The following is a 26,270-nucleotide window of genomic DNA, read 5'->3' as shown; positions in this document are numbered from 1 at the left end:
GTGCTGGGCAGGGTGCTGGGCAGGTTCATTGAATTTGCTGAGCCCTGAAGATTCGTAGAAGATTCGTAGACTGGCCTTTATTGTTGATTAAAAGACTTTCCTTTAGTTGGGTTTTTTTTGTGCAGTGTCTTTGCACTCCCCTGGAGGTCTGCTGAGACCCCTCAGAAAACAGCACATCCATTTCAGGTATTTCTCCTGTCCCTTCCACCATCAGGTTCCCAAGTCTCACTGAGATTCTTATCAGCCAAAAACCTTCTGTTGTCAACTGAGCTGCGGTAAAGGTAAAGTTTGGTCCATGTTCTGATCTAAATTTAAATCTGGACTCATGAAAAATAACTAGATCAATATCAATGCCTTAGAATAAATCTTTACAGACAAAAGCATTGCTTCCCAATTTAAATATTAGTGTTGAATACTCATTGAATGACATTAATATAGTTGTAGTGACAAATTTTAATACTGGGTTGGGACTGGGTCCTGGGCTGCTTGCTCTACTCAGAAACTGCACATTTTTGAATAGAGAAGAGCATATTGGAATTTACTGGTAAACCTGCCAGTAAGTACAACCATTACTCTAACAAAGAGAAACCAGAGAAGATATGTGTCTTGGGGAGTAACTGGAAGATATCTTCTGAAATGTTTTAGCTTAGACTTCAACCCTTGGTTAAAACTATGTAAGAAGGACAGCTAGTACAGAAAGGATGCACTGATAAAGCATTCGCAACCTGTAGAAAACAATAAATATGCACCTTTACCTTGAAGGGTTAGCTGTTTGGATAACTTCGGAGTGATATCAATTCCATTCTTCAGCCAACCAAGTTGTGGGTTGGGAATACCTTCAGCATGGCACCGAAGGCTAGCTGTCACACCTGGCTCCCTTGCCTGGCTCTCTGGATAGACTCGGATGACTGGTGGAACTGAAGGCAGGAAACAATTACAATTTAGTGGAGAAGAGTATTAACAATGTAAGAAAAAGAATTACAAGCAATTCTAAAGACTCCTGCAGCTGTATATAACAATACAGTGTTGTTATATATATATATATATATATGGTTTTTTTATATATATGTTATATATAACAGTGTTGTTATGTTCAGTGACATTCAATGCTGAACTCTGTCACATTAAATTTATGAAGTAGAAAGAATGTTCTGTGAGAAAAAACTCTTTTCACTGCCTGTGGTATCAATGAAAAAAGCCTGAATTCTAATTCAATAGTCTGGGGTTGAGCAATAATTTTTTTATTTTTCCTTAAATTTCTTTATAAAATATGAATAATGTACAACCAGTATGTTATGGTGTGATGTACAGAGATTGTAATTGTCCTGTTTCACAAACCTTTTCTTAACGCTTCATCTCCATCTTTCCCCTCTCTCCAAAACACCTATCAGCAATCCATTTTACCGGTATAAAACATGTAATCACAGAATTGCATAATGGTTGAAGTTGAAAGGGACCTCCAGAGCTCATCTTGTCCAGTCCCCCTGCTCAAGCAGGGCCACCTAGAGCCAGTTGCCCAGGACCATATCTAGGTTTTAGAATATCTCCAAGGAGGGAGACTCTACCACCTCTCTGGGCGACCTGTGCCAGTGTTCGGTCACACTCACAGTAAAAAAAATGTTTCCTGATGTTCAGACAGGACCTCCTGTGCCCAGGATACCATTTGCCCCCTTTATCACATGGGCACATTGCTGACTCATGTTCAACCTGGTGTCCATCAGGACCCCTAGGTCCTTTTCTGCCAAGCTGTTTTCAGATGGCAGGGTGAAATGGGGTGAAATGCTGGGTGGCCCCCAGCATATACTGGTGCATGGGGTTGTCCTTCCCCAGGTGCAGGACTTTGCACTTCTCCTTGTTGAACTTCATGAGGTTCATGCCAGTCCATTTCTCCAGCTTGTCAAGTTCCCCCTGAATGGCAGCATGACCCCCTGGTGTATCAGCCACTCCTCCCAGTTTGGTGTCATCTGCAAACCTGCTGAAGGTACAACTCTGCCCTATCATCCAGATCATTAATGAAGATGTTAAACAGGACATTTATAAGATTAGTCTTCTGAATTTCGTTATTAGCAAAATATAAGAATTGTTGACATTACTTTTCCAAGGTTTGGAAACTTGCTGCAGTATATGCTTCCCAACTAAAAATCTGCTACATACCAGAGAGAGGGCATATGACATCACAGTGGACATATTCTTATTAGTAATCAATGATTGAGCAAGATTTAAAAATCTTGCTGTATAGATTTTTTTAGATGAATAATTATTGATCTTATCTTTAATTATGTATAGAGAGAACTTGCTTGAGGTTGTTTCTAACAATAAAAAAAAACCTGTAATGAAGGTTAAAGAAGTATATTTCCTATTCTCCAAAGTTTTGTTTAATGCAGTGTTAAAAATGTGGAATACTTAGCTGGTGTCACAAAACACAGCTGGGTAGAGGATGAAGTATCAGTTGATAATGAAAGAAGATAACAAGATCAAAAATTAAGCGTGTCTATTTTGGCACGAGATTAAATATTTTCAAATGCTATCCAACTGTTTACAAGAAATGTCCCAGCATGCTGTCCTATTAGAGAATAGAAATGCCTCAGATTTCTACATTGCAAGAAATACACAAATGTACTGTATCTCAGATAAGATGTGAAAATCGGTAGGTTTCAGGGATATTTTAAACTCAGTTAGAGATGAGGGTCTTTTCAAATAACATACACAGAAAATTACACATAACCCCAATATGCAAACTGCAAAAAATATAATAAAAGAACATGGAAGAAGATTAAAAATGTGAAAATTATAACAGCTAATTGCTTAGACTACCAGCTGAGAACAAGAACATATAAAAATCCGGGATTTAAGGTTTCTGTTGCGTTTCTGGAAGGGACTTTGCTTTTATGGACACAGATCTCTACTTTTCATCTCAAGCTTGACATTCCCATTCCCATTCCCCCTCCACTTCTTCCCTGTTCTGTCTCCTCCACCATAGGATCTGTGTGTTCTGTACTGAGACCTTGTCTTCCCCACTGCGTTTCTCATACTGAGCCCCACTCGACAGCACACTCAGATGGCCTGAGCCTCTTTCAGCACCTCAGCTCCCAATCTTCCTCTGCCTCACTTCCTAGGGTCCGATTTTCATGCCTGCCCTGTTCAGCATTTCTTGACAGAAAGTCCTTTAGCAGCCTACCCCATGTTGCAGACTTCCCACTGCATCAAAGCCAAATAGTTTATTTCTCCACCTTGCCTCAAGAAGAGCAAGGAGTTCCACCTCCTTAGAGACAGGACTGTCATCTTTTAACACTCTCAAACATCTCAGCAACACAAGCAACTTTTGGGGACCAATAGCAAAGCATTGCAACTCATTGCATTCTGACTACTTAGGATATTTCTTGTCTGTTTTGTGCCAGTGAAATATTCTCATTGCATATAAAAACATATAAGAATTTAACTACCACACCTTGACAGACTTTTATTGAGTGTGTGTGAAGAGAAATTTTCTAAGAGTCCAATTTTGGAGAATTTTCATTGAATAGATAAAGGAATGTATTAGTTTATCATCTGCAAAAGGCAAATGATATTCTTGGGGCAACTTCGTTCTTAGCAAAGTTTTAGAAAATATTAAAACTGAAATCAAATACTTCCTAAACAAACAAAAAAACAAAATCAAACCCTGCATCACAAGATGCTATTGGTGCTAAATTAACTACTCAAGGGTTAGGAGATGTGAAGGTAAGCACCTGCTCAAGTGAAAGCAGGCCTAGTTTTCTTCTACTATCCCATATTTCTGTAGTAGCTCCTGTTCCCTTTAGCAGTGTTTTCCCAGACACAGAGGTGCTTGCATGACACTAGTTTTTTTCTTGCCCTATCATTCCTCTATTTGCTGCCACTTCCCACTTTCCTCAGCAAATCTGTGTCTGATAGGTTATCTATACAACTAGAAAAGTTTTTCAACCTTTGTTTTGTATTATAATTTTTTATTTCATATCACCCTGGAGCCTACCTGTAATATGCCCCCAAAAACTGTGCAACTGAGGCATGCAGGCAATTAAAATATTAGTGCAGTGTGGGTTCAGTCTAAAAAAAATAATTTGATATGACAAGTTTGATATAAACTCTTTGGGTTCATTTCAATCACTTTTTTGTGTAACTGACCATAAATATTAGCAGAAAGCAAATTTTAAGTACACAAATAATGTGATTATTCCCACTGACTTTTAAAGAGGTATGTTCTAATATCTTAACCTAAAGAAACCTACTTTATAAGGGAAAGGTCATTACATAGGTCAAAAAAGGAGTGGAGAGAAAACATTGCATGATTGTATTTAGCAGAAGTGTATATAATATCTAATTGAATGAATCCTACATCCCTTATCATTCAGTTCAAAAAAACATGTGAGACTGTTGGTTCCAAATATGGTGAATATGTAACTACTTGATACATCATACAATTGCTATAAAAAACCCTGAAGATTATTTCAGTCAGGTCTAATGGGGAAAATAAAAAAAAAATAAATAAGAGAAAATAGTCTGTTCAAGCTGTCTGGAATCCAGGGAGAATGTATGTGTTTAAGAAAGAAATGTAATATATATAGTGAACTAGGTTCTTCTATTGCTGTATATGATAACGCTTCGTTTTGATTAAACTGAGATATTTTGTTTAGAAAAAACAAGGTGGTAAACAATTCTTCAGGCACTATAAAACACCAGTTTATATCTAGCTGAGGGTCTGGACTCTCTTTTCTTTACCTTAAGGTATCAAAACTTCTGGGTTTTTTAATAGGCCTTTTGTCTTGGAACTAAGGTGGTGAAAATTCTTGTCACCTCTCTGCAAAGGACTTTCCTTGTAAATCGATGTGAAAGCTCAGTGAGTAGGATAACATTGTTAATACATAAACAGAAAGAAAAATGTCATATTGGTGCTACATGTATAAATTGATTTGTAACATGTACCATAAACTCATATCATTTTTAGAGCAGGTTTGAATTTGAAGGTAGTCTTTCTCTTTTTTTATAATATGGTTAATGACATTTTGTTTATTGTCTAGAAACACCTTTCCAAAAGTGAAATTCCTCAAATTTACACTTTGAAAAATCTAGGCTATGACAGGTATATGCTTGTAAAATAGAAAAACTGAGTTATAAAAAAAAATTAAATTTAAACTCATCTCGGTATTATGTCTATAACTGCCATCATGATCAATGTGTTATTAACAGCGCTGGTTACAGACAGCATAGATCCGTAACTTGATAAACATTGAGTTAATAAGAAAATGCAAACTTTCTAGGTATTTCAGCTTTTTCAATAGCAACTTTCAAGGCTTTTTTTGTGTCAGATGTGGATATCACATTCACGTAATCCTAAGAACAGTAATAACAAGAAAGAGTAATAATTTTTAAAAATGCTCCTTTAACACTTCAATTAACATAAGAATAACATAAACATAAGGAAAGAACCTTGTTTTATTAGTCAAATTCTGTTTTTTCACTTAACTGATGTATACACCTCTGTTCTCTTAAATAGCTGAATATTGACATATAAAGTGGTTAATTGAATATATTAATACCATCAAAGGGCATTTTAGAGACAGGTGGCCCCCTACCAAATACACCACCACATATTACAAGAATGTCTGAGTTTGTTACAAATTTTTTGCTCTGACAACTGTTTACTACTTTGGAAGAACTCTACCAGCATTCCCTTATAAACTTTTGAATGGCTGCTGTGGAAAAAAACAGAGACTAATACACAAGCATAAGGGAAATGATACAAATCCACCTGAAATACAAATTAAGTAAAGATAGATTTTAATGAACAAATTATGGAGTTGCTATTATAAATATTTTAGGGGGGATTGAATTACATAGCTCCTCTTTGTCTTCAGTGATACTAAGACCATCACATATACCTATCATTATCTGAGAACAGACTTTCTAATTCATGGGGTTTATGACATGTGATGTCAACAAGAATAAAGGAAAAATACCTGATGGAATGAGTTTCAATATCACAGATATATAGAGGGGAAAAAAAAAAAAAATCAAACTGACAGGCTCAGACAGATATAGTCTCAGAATCATACAGTCACAAAATTACACACTGAAAGTTTTAAGTATTCTGTAAATTCTAATAACTAACATTATTTAATGAAACGATTACTCCTGCACCATTACAACTTTGTATTTTGGGGTTTTTTTTATAGCTTATAAGAAAAAGGGTTAAATACCAACTTATTATAATATTGATTACACTATTTACTTCACCATATTATTTGTATAAGATTAGACTGAATTTTCCACCATAAAACATGTCTTTTACAGTGCTGATTATCTGCATTGTTAAGACTCCAAAGGAAACTCATTATTCTTTACTACTGTACCAGACAATTCAAAACTCAAAAAAAATTTCCTAAAGACTTTAATCTTAAAAGATTTGTTGTGGTTTAACCTGGCAGGCAGCTAAACACCACACAGCCATTCACTCACGCCCCCCGCCCCGCAGTGCGATGGGGGAGAGAATCAGGAAAAAAAGTAAAATTTGTGGGTTGAGATAAAGACAGATTAATAGGACAGAAAAGGAAGGGGAAAAAAAAAAAAGAAAAAAAAAAAAGAATACACAAAATAAGTGATGTACAATGTAATTTCTCACCACCCGCCAACTGATGCCCAGCCAGTTCCGAAGCAGCGGTCACCACCCCCTGGCCAGCTCCCCCCAGTTTATAGACTGAGCGTGACATCATATGGTATGGAATGTCCCTTTGGCCAGTTTGGGTCAGCTGTCCTGGCTGTGCCCCCTCCCAGCTTCTCGCTGGCAGGGCATGAGAAGCTGCAAAGTCCTTGACTAGTGTAAGCACTGCTTAGCAACAACTAAAACATCGGTGTGTTATCAACATTATTCTCATACTAAATCCACAACACAGCACTGTACCAGCTGCTAGGAAGAAAATTAACTCTATCCCAGCCGAAACCAGGACAAAAATAAATCAAAATTATATATACATAAAACATTTGCAAACTAGTCGATGTAAAATATATGTTTTTTTTCCTAAAAATATATAGATTTACACAAATGGAAATCAAGAAAGAAGTTAAAATCTAATTACACTGTTCTCATTGAATCTTTACATACGATCTCTGTGATCAACGGAGCCTCATTATCTCATTAACCTTTTGTCTGACTCTCCTGTTAATACAAGTATCATTATATTAATTAGTCATTACCACAGCTACAAGAACCGACCATCTTGCCTGTGCTTAGGAAGATTACTGCTTAGAAGTACAGATCTAAACTGTGGAAGAGCTGTTCATTTGACCTTTAATCTCAATGGTTTTAACTCCATTTATCCACAATATGCACAGCAAATGATCTTATTTCTCAAAAGGACTCCTTTTCCCTTTCCCTCGCTCCCCAAAAATCAACATCCAAAATGGTGTTGGAAGGTACCAATCTAGTGCCAGCTTGTGGAACAGCAGCTATCTGAGCAGAGCAAACATGGACTGGTCAATTTGTTTGGACAACTTTAAATTTATATGAATGATACAGAGCAGCAACAGCAGTGATTGCCTTTGGCACCATAAGGTTTACAGTGGTTTGCAGATTAAATATACAATTTCCTGACAGACACTTCATCATGAGAAAAATCTACAGTTGTCCTCCTTCACCTATCCCAAATTATGTTTCTTGATTTTCTAGTCTTGCAGAAAACTTTCTTCAACTTAAGTGGAGTTTTGCCTCAGTGTGCTGAACTGAGCCAAACATGAAGAATCCTAGTATTTTAACAGTTGCAATGCACCTCTTCAGGATTATTAAGACATTGGAATAGGTAGGGAATGTGTTGACAAGAATATAATTTTGTTAATAAATTAGGGTAAACCAGAACACATGAAACAGAGGAGGAGAAAGTTGGTCAAGGACCTTCTAATGTGCCCAACTCGCCAATAATTCTGCTGTCTGCAGGAAGACTGCACTTCAGCTTTCTCACTAGTTTAGCCAGTATTTGCTACCTGACTTTCTAATGACAGAAAAGAATTCCTGAAGAAAAATTTGAAGGAGGAAAAGATGTTGATTCCATATATTAGCTCATGGAGGACACTCCATTTATAAAATGTGGGGGGTGGAAATAGGAAATAGGAAAAAAAAAATTAAAAGAAATGGATAAATAGATATTCTAAGCCAGATTCCTGGAGAAACACAATGGCAGAGACAACATGTTAAGAAAACTGCAAACAAGCACTAAACATCAAAGTCATTACAGTGTGAAGGATATTAACAACAGAAAGTGGGGAAAAAATAAAGAAGAATGACTCATATTAAAAGACAAGTAAAATAATCTTGGAAGCTGCATTTGGTGTGAATATCAATGAAAGATATGACTATCAGAAAATATTTCAGCATTTTTGGATAACAGATGTCAAGAAAAGTCAATTATAATAAGAGTTTATACAACTGACTAACAATTAACAAAACAAAGAATGGTGGCAACAGCAGTGGCCAAGAAACTACGTCTAGAATATGCTTCAGGAGAAAGTTAGAGCCTGTTACCGCAAAGTAAATTTGCAGGAGAAGGTTGAGTTCAAACATGATTCTGGATAGGATTAAGTGTCAACATGGAATGACAAATACTGGCAGTTTAATGCGGAAAGGTAGACTTAAGAGTCAAAGATAAATATGAACATTGAAATAACAGGAAAGCACAAAGTCACTCAAAAAAAAGACATTGAACCTCACTGGGAATAAAATACAGTGGGACCCTTGGACCTTTCATCAGCGGAGGAGAACAACGGCTTAAAATAATTTAAAATTACATATAGGAAAAAGAACTAGGAGAGGGTACTATGGTTCAAGAGAAGGGAAAGGCCCCCTGTCTTCAGGGCACCAGTAACAATTGCAGTTAAGTTTTGTCCAAGTAGAGAGTTCAGGAAAGTGGTCCTTAGAACTTGAACAGATGTAGGAAAATGTAAAGATTAAGATTTCAAATCCAGATGTCTAGAGTTACTCTACTAAAATCATGGTTAGATTTCAAAATAATAAATGTGAATTTAGAAGCCTACATCAATTACAAAACTTCTAGGGTAGTGCATTTTGTTAATCTTATATTAAATGCAACGTTCTTAACACAACAGACCTAGGCACTTATTTTTCCCAGGGTGTTCTCCAGAATTACTAAATTAATACTAAAAACTACTTTATCTGTATATATATATGTGTATATATAAAAACATTTATTATTCTGCAGATAACATGCTAAACATCCTCACAGGTGAACAGTTCACAGTGCAGAGCAAGTCCTCTGGACTATCTTTACTCCTTTTAATAACTATTATTCATATGGAAGTAATAAATGAAAATTATTATATTTATTGTTTTGCAAGTTTATTTATAGGAGAACAATAAGGAAAAATATTTGTAACACAATATAAAAATATAACACAATATAAAAAAAGTAAACCAGCAACAACAGATCTGCTCAACAAAATCCAAATCCAAGTCTCTTATAACTTGGTAATTAGAACATTTTTCCTTACCGTTCACTTGGAGAATATGAGTTTGATAGAGCTTATCATAGCCATCAGCATAGCAGGTGTAATTTCCCATATGAGTTGTGGTAACCTTAGTAATGTACAAGGACCCATCATCTCCAAAATCCTACCGGGAAAGATTAAAAACAAGGTTATCATAATTATGCCTGCATCTCTACAGTAAGTATGCTTGTCATCTTGGCAACAAAGCTGTGATGTAAATACCAGACATCACAAATAGTAAACCAGAATAGCTGACAGTAATCTGAAACCCAAATATTATATTTCTGAATGGCAGAGTTGTTTGATCTTGCCACATATATTGTGTCTGTACAAGAAAATACAACTTTATTTTAACAATTAGTTAAACTCTGCAGAAGTAATATGTTTGTTTATTTAGCTATAATAGTTATTTACAGAAGAAAAGCTATTTAGGATTGGATCTGATCAGATAGAAAAACTAAATCTCTGCACAATTTAACAAGGTAAATGACATCCTGTGGAAGCATGATCATCCTTTGAAATGAACAGATACACAGAAAAAAAAATCCATATTTTTCTTCAAGTTTGAGTCACTGTTTTTAACTTCATCCTTTTATATATCTTTAATTGGCATATAGGTTCCAGTGTATTGGAGTGCAAAATTTGACCCTCATTTTGATTCCCAGTTCAATTCTCAGTTCAACAATTAATACAATATCATTTAAAATTTACAAGTTGTAAACTATGCTGATTATTGTAAAAATGTATGGAACAATTAATAGTCAGTGTTTTATTTTTCCTCGTTATTTTTCATGTCTGCAAGAGTCACCCTAAAATAACAGTCCTAGTCCAATCTAGCTTCTTCCAGTCTATGTCTCATAGATTCTAAAGTGCTTGTACAAATCCTGCTAGGAGTTGTTTTTTCTACATTATATTCCATGATTTACTTTTTCAAGGACACTTCTTGACAGTTAGTTTCTTTTCAGTCTCACCTAGCAATCTTTTTATTGTTATATATGCAGTATATTTACATAAAACAGTGATTAAATTATTTGAGCAAAGAATATAAAACAGAAATGTAAAACTATGAAAAATGTCTTTCAGTCTAGTAGATAATTTCTGCTGTAAAATATTTAATTCAGAAATTAAAGTGTATAAACTAATATGAAAAACATGCAAAACACAGTCACTCTTCCATACTAGGAAAAAGTAGGCTGAATCTCCTGTGGTATGTAGGTCAGGCCCTGTTCCTGAAGGGAACTCGTGCTCTATAATCGTATGCCTGATGTTAATATAGTCTATCATAAACTCAGCTACCTTTCTTATGTATTAAAAAGCTATTTCAAGGCTTCTCAGTATTCTTATTTATACAATACAGCTTTCTTTTTATTTTTATCCTAAACTTATTCATGGTCAGCTTATAGCCATTTTATACTCCTTAACACAACAGCCTCTAAAATAGCCTTTAAAATCTTTAAATAACTTAAAATATCCTCTCCTTGTGATTAACCACAGGATACGGTACTATAAAATACACACATACATGCATCATAATTTTATGCAACTGTCCTGGTTTCGGCAAGGATAGAGTTTATTTCCTTCCTAGTAGCTGGTACAGTGTTTTGGATTTAGGATGAGAACAAAGTTGATAACACACCGATGTTTTAGTTGTTGCTAGGTAATGCTTACACTAGCCAAGGACTTTTCAGCTTCCCATGCTCTACCGACTGAGAAGGCTGGAGGTGCACAAGAAGCTGGGAGGGGGCACAGCCAGGACAGCTGACCCAAACTGGCCCAAGGGACATTCCATACCATGGGACGTCATGCTCAGTACATAAACTGGGGAAAGCTGGCCGGGGGGGCCGCTGCTCGGGGACTGGCTGGGCATCGGTCAGCGGGTGGTGAGCAATTGTACTGTGCATCACTTGCTTTGTGTATTATTATTATTATCATATTATTATTATCAATTTATTTCAATTATTAAACTGTTTTTATCTCAACCCACGAGTTTTTCTCACTTGTGCTCTTCCAATTCTCTCCCCCATCCCACCGGGTGGGGGGGAGTGAGCGAGCGGCTGCGTGGTGCTTAGTTGCCGACTGAGATTAAACCACGACAGTCCTTTTTGGCACCCAACATGGGGCATGAAGGGTTTGAGATAATAACAGGTTAACCGGAGTGTATTAAAGAACTTGTATCTGTTAGTAGTTGTGGGTCACAATGTTGGTTTCTCTGTTCTCGATATTGATTTGTATAATCTGCATCGCGCTCTTTTTCCTGCTGTACATGTTAAAGATTGGTGTTGGGTTTTGCAGTTTGCTGTGGTCTGCAGTGAATAATAACGTCTCGCTTGTGAGGTTTGTTTTTAGAACATTGACCTTGACATTAGTGTGGTATGTAAACTTCGCAATGAAGCCGTTACTGTACCACGGAGACCATTTTGTGGAGACAACTAGCAATTGCAGTAACTTTTCTGAGAGTTTTTTACGGAGGAAATACAGAATGGCAGGGTCACTGCCTTCTTCTATGATGTTTCCTCCTTCATTACAGTAACTTTTCAGTATTTTGAACATCCTTGGGCAGTTAAGACACTTCTATTAATACTTCTTGGGAATACTGTTTCGGTTTTGTCTAAAGTTGGTAAGCAATTTAAGAATATCATCCAGAGATCTGCCCCAAGGCTGAATAATTATGAGTGGCAGGGTGTGTGGGACAAGATGGGCAAGTACCTAGGCCAATGGGGCACCCCCAGTGTTTTGGAACTTCACCCCTGAGCAAGTGCAGAATCCTGAAAAGTTAGTAGAATATTTGGACAAAGTATGCTGTCACCCTGGCAACTCCAGAGAGATGCAGATCATTGCAACGTGCTGGGGCCTGGCCCATGCCTACCGAGCCCTGTTCAACACCATTCAGTGCCCTCAAAGGGAAGAGAAGGTCTCTGGCTCTGACAGTAAAACGACACGCACTGCGGCCACTCAGACCCGGGCAACGCGCCCTGCGGCCACTCCGACCCCAGCGACAGGCCGTGCAGCCACTCAGACCCCGGCAACAGGCCCTGCAGCCACTCCGACCCCAGCAACATGCACTGCAGCTACTCAGACGCTGGCAACAGGCCCTGCGGCCACTCAGACCCGGGCAACACGCACTACGGCCACTCCAACCCTGGCGACAGGCTCTGTGGCCACTCAGACCCCGGCGACATGCACTGCGGCCACTCAGACCCCAGCAACATGCACTGCAGCCACTCAGACCCCGGCGACATGCACTGAGGCCACTCCAATCCCGGTGACAGGCCCTGCAGCCACTCCAATCCCGGCGACAGGCCCTGTGTCCACTCCGACCCCAGCGACAGGCCCTGCGGCCACTCCAACCCCGGCGACATGCACTGCGGCCACTCCAACCCCGGCAACAGGCCCTGCGGCCACTCAGACTCCGGTGACATGCTCTTGCACTGCGGCCACTCCAACCCCGGCAACACGCCCTGTGGCTGAACCAAAGAACCAGCCTGTGCCGGTATCAGTCGCCCCTGTACACAAGAAGAAATTTTGGAAGCGGAAGTCGGCTCGTTTAATAAGGGAGGAAGAAGCTTCTTCTAAAAGGGAACCGGAGGAAGAACTGTACGAACACCCTGGAGAAGGGTCATCACGAGAACGGGAGGAGAAGAGCCGGCCGCTGACCGGGAAGGAGGAAGAGGAAGAACTCATAAACGAGGCAGTGACCACCCAATCTCTATCCCTGAGTGAGCTGCGAGATATACAAAAAGATTTCAGCCGTCGTCCAGGTGAGCATATTGTCACCTGGCTGCTCCGATGCTGGGATAATGGGGCCAGTAGCCTGGAATTAGAGGGTAGGGAAGCCAAGCAGCTGGGATCCCTTTCTAGGGAAGGGGGCATTGATAAAGCCATTGGAAAAGGGACACGTATCCTCAGCCTTTGGAGGCGACTCTTGTCAAGCGTGAAGGAAAGGTATCCCTTTAAGGAAGATGTCATATGTCGCCCAAGCAAATGGGCCACCATGGAGAAGGGTATCCAGTTTCTGAGAGAATTAGCTGTGCTGGAGGTGATTTATGATGACCTGAACAATGAACAACTATCCAAAGATCCAGACGAAGTCAAGCGCACACAACCCATGTGGCGGAAGTTTATAAGGAGCTCACCATCGTCATACGCCAATTCATTGGCAGTGATGACCTGGAAAGATGGAGAGGAACAAACAGTGGATGAATTGGCTAGTCAACTCCGGCAATACGAGGAAAGTCTTTCTTCCTCCCTCGTCTCGGCTGTGGAGAAACTGTCCCGGGAGATCCAGCAACTCAGAGAGGATAGGTCCTACTCCTCACCTGTACGGACCAGTATCTCGGCTATTAGGAGTCAGCGTTCTTTTGCTCAAGAGAGAGAATATAAAGGGTACACACCACGGGGCACCCTATGGTTTTATCTGCGTGACCACGGAGAGGACATGAGGAAGTGGGATGGGAAACCTACTGCAGCCCTAGGGGCACGGGTACGCGAATTGCAAGGGAAAACAATCACAGAAAGAGGTTCTTCCAGGAAAATTGCTGCTCCAGTTTCCAGCGGGCAGTTCCCCAGAGAGAGTAGAAGGCCTGATCTTACTCTTGATCTTAATGAAGAAACTTCTGACTCGTACGTACAAGAAATGAGAAACGAGTACTATGACGAGGACTAGAGGGGCCCTGCCTCCAGCCAGGGGGAGGAAAGGGACAACCGGGTTTACTGGACTGTGTGGATTCGGTGGCCTGGCACGTCAGACCCACAGAAGTATAAGGCTCTGGTAGACACCGGTGCACAGTGTACCCTAATGCCATCAAGCTATATAGGGGCAGAGCCCATCTGTATTTCTGGGGTGATGGGGGGATCCCAACAGCTAACTGTATTGGAAGCCGAAGTGAGTCTAACTGGGAATGGGTGGCAGAAGCACCCCATTGTGACTGGCCCAGATGCTCCGTGCATCCTTGGCATAGACTACCTCAGGAGAGGGTATTTCAAGGACCCAAAAGGGTACCGGTGGGCTTTTGGTATAGCTGCCTTGGAGATGGAGGAAATTAAACAGCTGTCCACCTTGCCTGGTCTCTCGGAGGACCCCTCTGTTGTGGGGTTGCTGAAGGTCGAAGACCAACAAGTGCCAATCGCTACCACCACAGTGCACCGGCAGCAATATCGCACCAACCGAGACTCCCTGATTCCCATCCATAAGCTGATTCGTCGACTGGAGAGCCAAGGAGTGATCAGCAAGACCCGCTCACCCTTTAACAGTCCCATATGGCCAGTGCGGAAGTCTAATGGAGAGTGGAGACTAACAGTAGACTATCGTGGCCCAAATGAAGTCACGCCACCGCTGAGTGCTGCTGTGCCAGACATGCTAGAACTTCAATACGAATTGGAATCAAAGGCAGCCAAGTGGTATGCCACAGTTGATATTGCTAATGCGTTTTTCTCAATCCCTTTGGCAGCGGAGTGCAGGCCACAGTTTGCTTTCACTTGGAGGGGCGTCCAGTACACCTGGAACCGACTGCCCCAGGGGTGGAAACACAGCCCTACCATTTGCCATGGACTGATCCAGACTGCACTAGAACAGGGTGGAGCTCCAGATCACCTGCAGTACATTGATGATATCATCGTGTGGGGCAACACAGCAGGAGAAGTTTTTGAAAAAGGGAAGGAAATAGTCCAAATCCTGCTGAAGGCCGGTTTTGCCATAAAACCAAGTAAGGTCAAGGGACCTGCACAGGAGATCCAATTTTTAGGAATAAAATGGCAAGATGGACGTCGTCAGATCCCAATGGATGTGATCAACAAAATAACAGCCATGTCTCCACCAACTAGCAAAAAGGAAACACAAGCTTTCTTAGGCGTCGTGGGTTTTTGCAGAATGCACATTCCAAATTACAGTCTGATTGTAAACCCTCTCTATCAAGTGACCCGAAAGAAGAACGATTTCAAATGGGACCCTGAGCAACGACAAGCTTTTGAACAAATTAAACGGGAGATAGTTCATGCAGTAGCCCTGGGGCCAGTCCGGGCAGGGCAAGAGGTAAAAAATGTGCTCTACATCGCAGACGGGGAGAATGGCCCTACCTGGAGCCTCTGGCAGAAAGCACCAGGGGAGACTCGAGGTCGACCCCTAGGGTTTTGGAGTCGGGGATACAGAGGATCCGAGGCCCGCTATACTCCAACTGAAAAAGAGATATTAGCAGCATATGAAGGGGTTCGAGCTGCTTCAGAAGTGATCGGCACTGAAGCACAGCTCCTCCTGGCACCCCGACTGCCGGTGCTAGGCTGGATGTTCAAAGGGAGGGTCCCCTGTACACATCATGCAACTGATGCTACATGGAGTAAGTGGGTCGCACTGATCACACAACGGGCTCGAATAGGAAACCCCAGTCGCCCAGGAATCCTGGAAGTGATCATGGATTGGCCAGAGGGCAAAGATTTTGGAATATTGCCAGAGGAGGAGGTAACGCGTGCTGAAGAGGCCCCAATGTATAATGAACTACCAGAAAATGAGAAGCAATATGCCCTGTTCACTGATGGGTCCTGTCGTCTTGTGGGAAAGCATCGGAGGTGGAAAGCTGCTGTATGGAGTCCTATGTGACAAGTTGTAGAAACGGCTGAAGGAGAAGGTGAATCGAGCCAATTTGCAGAAGTAAAGGCCATCCAGCTGGCTTTAGACATTGCTGACCGAGAAAAGTGGCCAGTGCTCTATCTCTATACTGACTCATGGATGGTGGCAAATGCCCTGTGGGGGTGGTTGCAGCAATGGAAGCAGAGCAACTGGCAGCGCAGAGGCAAACCCATCTGGGCTGCCGCATTGTGGCAAGATATTGCTGCCCGGGTGGAGAACCTGGTTGTAAAAGTCCGTCACGTAGATGCTCACGTACCCAAGAGTCAGGCCACTGAAGAACATCAAAACAACCAGCAGGTGGATCAGGCTGCTAAGATTGAAGTGGCTCAGGTGGATCTGGACTGGCAACATAAGGGTGAATTATTTCTAGCTCGGTGGGCCCATGACACCTCAGGTCACCAAGGAAGAGATGCAACATATAGATGGGCTCGTGATCGAGGGGTGGACTTGACCATGGACACTATTGCACAGGTTATCCATGAATGCGAAACATGCGCTGCAATCAAGCAAGCCAAGCGGTTAAAGCCTTTTTGGTATGGAGGACGATGGTTGAAATATAAATATGGGGAGGCCTGGCAGATCGATTATATCACACTCCCACAAACCCACCAAGGCAAGCGCCACGTGCTTACAATGGTGGAGGCAACCACCGGATGGCTGGAAACATATCCCGTGCCCCATGCCACCGCCCGGAACACTATCCTGGGCCTTGAAAAGCAAGTCCTATGGCGACATGACACCCCAGAAAGAATTGAGTCAGACAACGGGACTCATTTCCGAAACAACCTCATAGACACCTGGGCCAAAGAGCACGGCATTGAGTGGGTGTATCACATCCCCTATCATGCACCAGCCTCTGGGAAAATCGAACGATACAATGGACTGTTAAAGACTACACTGAGAGCAATGGGTGGTGGGACATTCAAACATTGGGATACGCATTTAGCAAAGGCCACCTGGTTAGTCAACACGAGGGGATCTGCCAATCGAGCAGGCCCTGCCCAGTCAGAACTTTTACGTTCTGTAGATGGGAATAAAGTTCCTGTAGTGCACATTAAAAATATGCTGGGGAAGACAGTCTGGGTTATTCCTGCCTCAGGCAGAGGCAGACCCATCCATGGGATTGCTTTTGCTCAAGGACCTGGGTGCACTTGGTGGATAATGCAGAAGGATGGGGAAGTCCGATGTGTACCTCAAAGGGATTTGATTTTGGGTGAGAATAGCCAATGATCTGAATTATGTGATGTTAAGTACTAATTATAGTTATAATAGTTATACTAATAATACACAGATATACTAATAATACTAATAATATTATATGCCATACTAATGTTATTACAATAAGAATCACCCAGGCTAATGAAGAATAACTTCAGTGAAACCAAGCAAAGCACAGTGATGATGGTACCAGAACTGACTTCAACATGAAACAATCCAACACCACATACCATCTCCATTTTTTCCTACCCTGAAAGATTATTATGACAGATGGAGCCCAAAGTCATGGACTAAATGAACTCACCGAACGTTTTAGAGGGATGGCCCACAAACGAAGGGAATGATATCTGTGTGTGTGTGTGTGTGTGTATATATATATATAAAAAAGGGGTGGTGATTAATGAAAATGTACTGGAAAATATGAGACTTGAGCATGACGCAGATGGTATAGAATAAGGGGTGGATATTGTCCTGGTTTTGGCAGGGATAGAGTTAATTTCCTTTCTAGTAGCTGGTACAGTGTTTTGGATTTAGGATGAGAACAAAGTTGATAACGCACCGATGTTTTAGTTGTTGCTAGGTAATGCTTACACTAGCCAAGGACTTTTCAGCTTCCCATGCTCTACCGACTGAGAAGGCTGGAGGTGCACAAGAAGCTGGGAGGGGGCACAGCCAAACTGGCCCAAGGGACATTCCATACCATGGGACGTCATGCTCAGTACATAAACTGGGGAAAGCTGGCCGGGGGGGGGGCGCTGCTCGGGGACTGGCTGGGCATCGGTCGGCGGGTGGTGAGCAATTGTACTGTGCATCACTTGCTTTGTGTATTATTATTATTATCATATTATTATTATCAATTTATTTCAATTATTAAACTGTTTTTATCTCAACCCACGAGTTTTTCTCACTTGTGCTCTTCCAATTCTCTCCCCCATCCCACCGGGTGGGGGGGAGTGAGCGAGCGGCTGCGTGGTGCTTAGTTGCCGACTGAAATTAAACCACGACAGCAACACAAATATTCACACACACACAGGCTCACACACAGAGCCCAAAGTATCCAACAGGTGTCTGATTCATTAGAATAGGGATAATCACCAAGCTACACTATCTACATGTCACATTAGATTCGGTGATTCATTACAGAAGCACTACTTTTGTAAACTGATTTCAGGGATCTGGTCTTCCCGAAGGCAAAGGTCATTGGTAAAGACCATAGCAAAGGAGACTTTCAGTACATCAGCCTTTTCCACTTCTGTTTTCTCCAGGTCCCGTGCCCCACTCATCAGCAGGCCCATATTTTCCCTAGTCTTCCTTTTGCTGCTGATATAGCCCTGAAGCCCTGTAGAAGCCCTTCTTGCTGTCCTTCATGTCCCCCACCAGATTCAGTTCTAGGTGGGCTTTAGCTTTCCTAATCCTTCACATTCAAATAGCGTCTCCATGTTCTTCTTGGGTCACCTGTCCTTGCTTCCACATTTCTTCCTTTTTATTTGCATTCTGTCAGGAGCTCTTTGTTCATTAACACAGGCCTCTGGCTGCCTTTGATTTCCTGTTCATTGTGACGGATCATTCTTGAGCATAGAGGAGGTGATCCTTGAAAATCAACCATCGCTCTTAGACCTCTCTTCTTTCCAGGACAGTCTCCTGTGGGATTCTTCCAAGCATGTCCTTGAACAGGCTGAAGTCTGCTCTCCTGAAGTCCAGGGTTGTGCTCCTGCATTTTGCCTTGCTGCCTCCTCTTAGGCTCCTCAACTCTAGCATCTCATGGTCACTGCAGCCAAGGTTGCCCTGACCTTTATATTCCCAACCAGTTCCTCCTTATTTGTAAGCATGAGGTCCAGTAGAGCATTTCCTTTTGCTGGCTCCTCTACTGTGTGTGTTAACATCATGACTGTCTAAGATACCACACTCAAACTAAAGGTAAACATTAAGGCATTATAAAAATGTTCTTCCAGTCCAATTAAATTGTATACATCTCTAGGGATTAATAAAAATCTGTTGTTGTTAGAGCAAAAGGAACTACTACTGTTCAAGGTGAGCAGCCACTGCATTGCTTAGGTTTTAATCAACTACTTATATGATTACGTGACAAAAAGACATGTTAATGTTGAACCCTGTAACAGAGAACACAGTAGTATTGGCTAAATCATGTCTGAATTGCCAATTTTCAGAACTCTTCAAGTTAATCATACTTTAGAGTCTGACCAAATGTACTGTTTAAGAAAAAAACATCTATGCAAGTGACATGAGAACTTTTATAAACACAGGTAGTCAGACTAATGAAATCTTCTGTGATACAGCCACATTGCTGTACTTTCTCTTTTCATAGGTCAGACTCAGGCATCTTTCTTTTCCCCTTTTCCATCTTTAAGCTCAAAATTTTTCAGGAGCTGGAAAGGAGGAAACATGGGGATTACTGACATTATATCTACAAACAACAGTATAAAGTTCTGAAAGTGAATTCTTCTATTCTACATGTCAATGATAGAATAGGATACGAGGTCTGGACATCTCTGAAACTTTCTCTTTGGTTCTCCTTTATGATCAAACCTGTCTGTAATTGATTTTGACAAAGGAAAAAAAAAAAAAAAAGAAAAAAAAGAGTCATAGTTCAGTGAAGGTGGCTGTCCAATGGTCAAAGGAGAGAAAAAACAGTTCCCTCAAATTTAGCACAGAGTTTTCCCCGGGTTCAGCTTATCCTTTTTGCCTAACATATGCTTTCTTTGTTACCAATGAAAGAGAAAAAAAAAAAGGCATTTAAAAAGGTGTTTAAATATGCATCATACCATTGAACCAAAACATTTTTAGAAACACCTCTTTCCTTACATCATAAAATATCCCTACTAGTGCCATCCTACCTGTCTGGGATGCATTCCATAGTCCATTTGAACCAAGGTCACCAATTTAAACGTGGATAATAGCCAGAGACCACTGGAGCAGAATTCTTGCAGCAAAGAGACTGAAGCTGCAGTTGTATGAAGTATTATAGATGGATACATTATCTTGAGTTTAAGCAAGAACATGTAATTTAAAAAGTTCTTTGGCTGAAATTGCCTTAAGCCTTTATATATACATTCTGCAACTGTCCCAGAACTACTGTAATGTCTGTGGAGCTGAAAAGGATTGTCTCCCTGTATCAAGGGGAGGAAAAATTCTGCATTAACTCAGAGATGCTCTTTCTCTTACACTCTTCAGTTAAACTTGGCCTTCAGTTTATTTAAAAACTAAGGCAACGTTGAGGTCCTTGGTATCACATCAGTGATAAGCAGCAGATCTTTGCTTTCCTCCACTGTTCTGTGAAAATTAATGAGGTCCAGTAGAGCATTTTCTTGTGTTCTATATGTGTATATTCAATTTCATGGCAAGGAAAAAATACCACAAACATACCAAAGTGTTCAGGTAACAGATAATGATGAATGCTTGCATACTGATCATGGTTTTAGCTATACACGACATTATTTTTTTTTTTACTGAAAGAGTGGTTAAACATTGGAACAGGCTGCCCAGGGAAGTGGTTGAGTCCCCATCCCTGTAAGTATTTAAAAGATGTGTAGATGAGGCGCTTAGGGACATGGTTTAGTGGGCATGGTGGTGTTGGGTTGATGGTTGGACTCGATGATCTTACAGGTCTTTTCCAACCTTAATGATTCTATGATTCTATGATTATTACCAGAATGTGTGAATCAGTCTGCAAAACCATTTACCATTGCTCCATAGAAAGTTACCACTGAAGAAATAATTTTTTTAAAATCCTGAGAGGAGATTTACTTAGCAGGTAGCTCATGTTTATCAAATCTGCTCTTTAAAAAATCTCTAAGGAAGAGGTTCTACACTTTGTACTTACCCAGCTTCCCTATTATGAAATCTAAATTTATGTTGCTGTGATTTAGTTCCATCTTGTATTGCCCTACCTACAAAACAATTGGAGAAAAACTTTTGGTAGTTTTTTTTCTTTTTTGATTACAGTGAAACTCATATTTAGCCTGTTATCCACTATAACTTCCAGATGTTTAATTTAACCAATTGTTTTAGATTGTATGCTGATACACGGGATGTTTTTAAGTCGATTTTCCTAAATGCAAAACATTGCCCTTTTCTTTGCTGGATGACTTCCTATACTTTTCCAGCTATTTCTTTAATTTTATCTTATTAGTCTAAATTAGTGCTATCTTCAAACACAGTTGCAGCCCTTCATAAATTGGTGGCATCTAGATAACATTTCCTGAGCTTACAAAGGTGTAAAATCTGTACTAAAATCAAGAAATAGGATATCTGTGCTATTTCCTCTATCCAGAAGGCCTGTCACTATACTACAGAAGGAGATCTGACTGAGATTGACACACATAAAGATGAATATAGAAAAATAGCAAGGCTCAGCTGTACTAAAATTTCTACATATAGCAAACATACTGCATGATTGCAGTGACAAAAAGACCTGTTTGTGACCAAAGGTTTTCCTGTTTTGGTCCAGTGTGGTGGCTGGCATAGGTTGAGCCTGTGTGAAATTTGGTTATAACAATAGAGGTTAACTTAATACAAACTACCTGTTAATCAGAGTGAAAACACCACTGAAAAGATAATGAGAATTTTTGGGAGGTGCAGACTGTGAGCACCAGTGATGACAACAGGCAGTTGTTGGCATTGAGTGAATTTGAACACGCCAATCAAGACTTGAATATTCTCTACCCAATCCTATAACTGATAGTGCCGGGGAGAGACCAGATCTCTCATGGGAGAGACCACAGGGATATGTGAAAGACTCAATAGGTACACAGGGGACAACTCCAACGAGAAATAAAGACACAAGAAAAGTGAACCAAAGAGATGTTTGGGGGATCCCACACCCCAGCCTCAGGACTGCACATCACCCAGAGGGACCTGCTATGCTGACCTGCCTAACTTTTGGATTGAGCCACCTCCCACGCTGTAGGACAGGGAGGCCATGTAATGAGCTGCCACGCTCACCCACTCCACTCCACTCCAGCTTCCCTCCTGGACTGCACCATTTCTCCCATGGAACAGGGAAGTTGCATAATTCGTGGAACCACATATAACTGTGTTTTGGTATCCAAGCCCATTTAACCTCTATGCTGTTAGTTTGGTCCTAAAAGGCAACATCCCAGCAGAAAACAGTTTGGTTCCTTTGTGCCTTTATATTTATAGAATTCTTATATGCATCTTATTAAAATCAACTCAATCTTTGTTTCTTCACAACCTTTGTAAGCTTCTCTGTAAATTCCTCAATTTCACAGAACAGTATCAAAAGCTTTTAAAAACAGAAAACACAGGTATAATATCGCACTCAGGGAGTCTGTAAGCTGCACAGTAAAAGAACTTTGATTAAAAATATTACTATGTGTTGCCTTATTCTTACATTCTATCCTTTGAATGTTATCAATGACAAAATACTGGGTGTCGTGGTTTAATCTCAGATTAATCTAGATAAACCTCTGGTCCATTATGACTATTATTACATTCTTCCATGATCTCACCTAGTACTTTCCCAATTTATTGGGATTTTTTTTTTTCAGTCCCCACTGCATTACTTTGCAGTAATTTCTTCTTCCCCAGAGAACATAAAGTCAGTGATTTTATGCTCATATTTCACTCAAGCTGCCTTTCACTATAACATTTTCAGTCTTCTTGTAGACCGAAACTTAAACTTGAAAATTGGAATCTAGATGAACTTCCCTTTAATTTTTCAGTTTTCTTTCCCTAAATATACTCAAAATATTAATTCAGAAAACATATATCTCACTGTATTTCTTTGCCCAAAGGTGTTTGGGCAACTAAATTTCACATTGCACAACTCTGTGCTTCAGATGATTCTGGTAGTTGCTCATTAAGAGAAGAAAATAACCCATCTAAAATTTAACCCACCTCGTAAGACTGTCAATAACTTGCCTTTCTTAAGAGAACTATAGCTTTCTGTATTAGCACTTCAGTTACACAGACAATATTTCTACCAAGCCTTCAATATGCCATTATGTAAATTACCGCTACAAAAATCAAAAAAGAACCCCCTTTAATGCTTACTTTTTTAACTTTGATTATGTGAACCAATACAACTGGATTTCTTTTCAAAAAACCCACCTGAATAACTCCAGCAGTCTTCCTAGTTGGATATTCTTTATCTTTATCTCTTTCTAAAGTGTATGAAGCAGTAAGTTCAATTAACTTTTTTCCTGTTACTTGCTAAACACATGATTTCAAAGTGTTGCTTTTCAAGTTATTAGTGGAAGAATGAAGAATAGCTCTTCAAAAGAGCCACACTAGAGGTACTTACACTTTATCTAGCAAAGTGTTAATATTATTGCTGTCTAAAATTTTTTGCCTAATCTCTGCCAAAGGTGTTTGTGAACAAAATAGGACATAGGATGGAGTGTATTAACATTTAGCTGCTACACAATGCAGTCTGCAGACTAGTTTAACATTCCTTGTGCTAAGTTATTAGATATAGCTTTGAAGCACATTCACCTGTTCCAGGCCTTTGACTGATTCACTGTAGCATGATGATATCTTTAGGTTTCATAGCTATTTTCTAAGCAAACGGATGTCTGTGTTATGGCTTCTCCCTTCTTTTTCACAGAAACCATGGATAAAACATCCTTGTGGCTATTTTGCTTGGAGACATCAGTATTTCAATGGGATTCCCGCATAACATTGTCATTTCATCACTCAGAGTTTGAGTTTTACGGATGGTTTTTTTTTTTTGTGGTGGTGGTGGTTTGGTTTGTTCTTTTTACAACTACAAAACAAATATTTCCTGCTTGTTATACTGAGTTCAATGTTTGTTTTGTTAATTAAAGCAAACAATTTAATACAAAGAGAACTGAATGTTGTAAGCAGCATTTGGAAAGGAATGGTGAGGTATAGACAGAGTTCTTTGACACTGAATGTTGACCTATATTTAGTGTTTTCTAGAATAACTCACACGCTAAGTCACTGAAAAAAACTGCATCGATAGAGACACACACAAGCATAATTGAACCAGAGCCTTCAAACATCAACAGCAATACATCTAGAAAAGGGGGTTTTACCTTTTGAAAAAACATTTGATGATCCTAAAAACATTGCTACAAGCTCAATTTTTTTTAAATAGACTACTGTTCAAATAGAAATGCCATGGTACTTATACAATTAAATTGAGAAACTCTAATTATTTTTGTCATGCATAAAGAAGATAGAATTGAACAATTATTTTAACAATGATTCCACTGTAACTCTGTTCTGTTGAAGGACTTGACATTTAAGAATCATGATACGTGTCATGAATAACGAGGAAAGGAATATGGAAAGAAAACATTCATTTGACAATGAATCTTTGCTTAGTTGTCTTAGTGTTAATACAACAGAAACCTAAAGGTGATTTTTGTTTCTAAATCAATAATTATTTCCTTCAGTTTTATAACTTGCTTTCTTATGCTACTGCTTTGCATATGAGAGAGTCTATGATCATTTGCCTGCACTTCTTCATTGACAGCTCTAGAAAGACTGTTGGCAGCTCTCCCCACATGAGAATGTATAATGAAACAGACTGCTTGAATTTCTTCATCATCATAGAGACTAGGATTTTTTTCGTATTGGTTTGTGGGGGTTTTTTAAACCACAGTTAATTTATTGTCAATATATTGCTCTCTTAAATTTTTTTTTTTTTTTGCTATGTATAAAAACCTTCTGTACTCCAAATCTTGAGTAGTCTCTCATCTAGAGAACACAAACTTCCTCTAAAAAACATCTCCCCAAAGTGAAAAATATCATGTCTTTTTTTTCCTTTTCACTTATTGCATCCCCACTGTTCCCTGCCTAAACCTCACTTGCAACACATAACTGAGAATTCAGTTCAGAGAATTTAAGAAGTTCAGAAAACTGAATTAGGAATGCAGTCTAGATTTAGATGATCTGAAGCCATTATACCCAAAATTGACAGAAGATTTTTTTATATTTTTTAAAATCATAAAACATGATTGTTCTAGAAAAGAAGACCTAACTCCCTCACAAAATAACTTTTGATCTAATGCTTATAGTCCCAAGTAATATATAGGTATACCATAGTTCAATCATTAATGTACATAATTAAAACCAGGGCTTGGTACCTTGGTCTTCCACATCCTGAGTGATCCAAAGGTTTCATCTTGAACTCAAAAAATAGGAAATATTTTCTTTCTGGTTTTTATGTGTGTTTTTTTGTTTTTGTTGTTGGGGGGGTTTATTACTTTTTTTTTTAAACTCTTGTAATTTTTTAGGCCTAGGTGATAACTTTCTAAACAGCATTTCAGCCTCAGCTTTTTACACCAAGATCCGACCATTTTATAAAACTGAACATACTGTATTTAAGAGATCTATGAACTGGTTAAGAATCTTCTTTTGAAATTTCCCCTCTGTAAGCTCAGTTTCTGGCAGCTGATGAATTCTATGTCTTTTTCCTGAAACACGAGCAAGCACCAGTACCTCAACTTTAGTACACAGTAAAAAGTCATTTTATGCACCACAGTTCACACTTACACACTTTCACATTACTGATTTTATGGGGCCTGTTTCATGTAGGTCAGAAGAAACAATTGATGCAATCTTCTTATGGCCTTAAAATTTTCAACTTCTAAAGAACTTCAAAATATTACTCTTAACTCCAAAACTGCAGACTTTGGGAAGAAGAGGAAAAGGAAGAGGAGGAAGAGGAGGAAGAGGAGGAATAAAGAAGAAGAAAAAGAAGAAAAGAAAAAGAAGAAGATAACAAGGAAAATAATAAAAGAATACAGGAATGAGGATATGAGAACTGGAGATGTGAATTCTTAGTTACGTTATCCTCAGACAGAAAAAAATTCAGCTTACTGGGTCCTTAATAAATGGAATTAGCAACCATCAAATATTTTGAATTAATAGTTTTTTGATTACATATGAAACCTGTATTTCTATTTGCAGTCTT

At 39.7% G+C, this 26,270-nt stretch overlaps 1 protein-coding gene across 4 annotated transcripts in view; it reads right to left on the bottom strand.

Annotated features, from left to right (window-relative positions):
* Positions 1-26,270, bottom strand: part of FSTL5 (follistatin like 5) — a 421,124-nt gene that overhangs the window by 75,799 nt on the left and 319,055 nt on the right. For all 4 annotated transcript variants that reach the window (XM_076336585.1, XM_076336583.1, XM_076336586.1 and 1 more), the window contains exons 8-9: positions 9,514-9,634; positions 756-917 (exon numbers count right to left, since the gene is read on the bottom strand). In XM_076336585.1, coding sequence (XP_076192700.1) covers positions 756-917; positions 9,514-9,634 — 283 coding nt within the window. The remainder of the gene's footprint in view (positions 1-755; positions 918-9,513; positions 9,635-26,270) is intronic.

Source organism: Aptenodytes patagonicus, chromosome 4 (assembly GCF_965638725.1).
Source record: "Aptenodytes patagonicus chromosome 4, bAptPat1.pri.cur, whole genome shotgun sequence".
In the NCBI taxonomy this organism is placed as follows: domain Eukaryota; kingdom Metazoa; phylum Chordata; class Aves; order Sphenisciformes; family Spheniscidae; genus Aptenodytes; species Aptenodytes patagonicus.
This window is presented reverse-complemented; position numbering and strand designations above follow the sequence as displayed.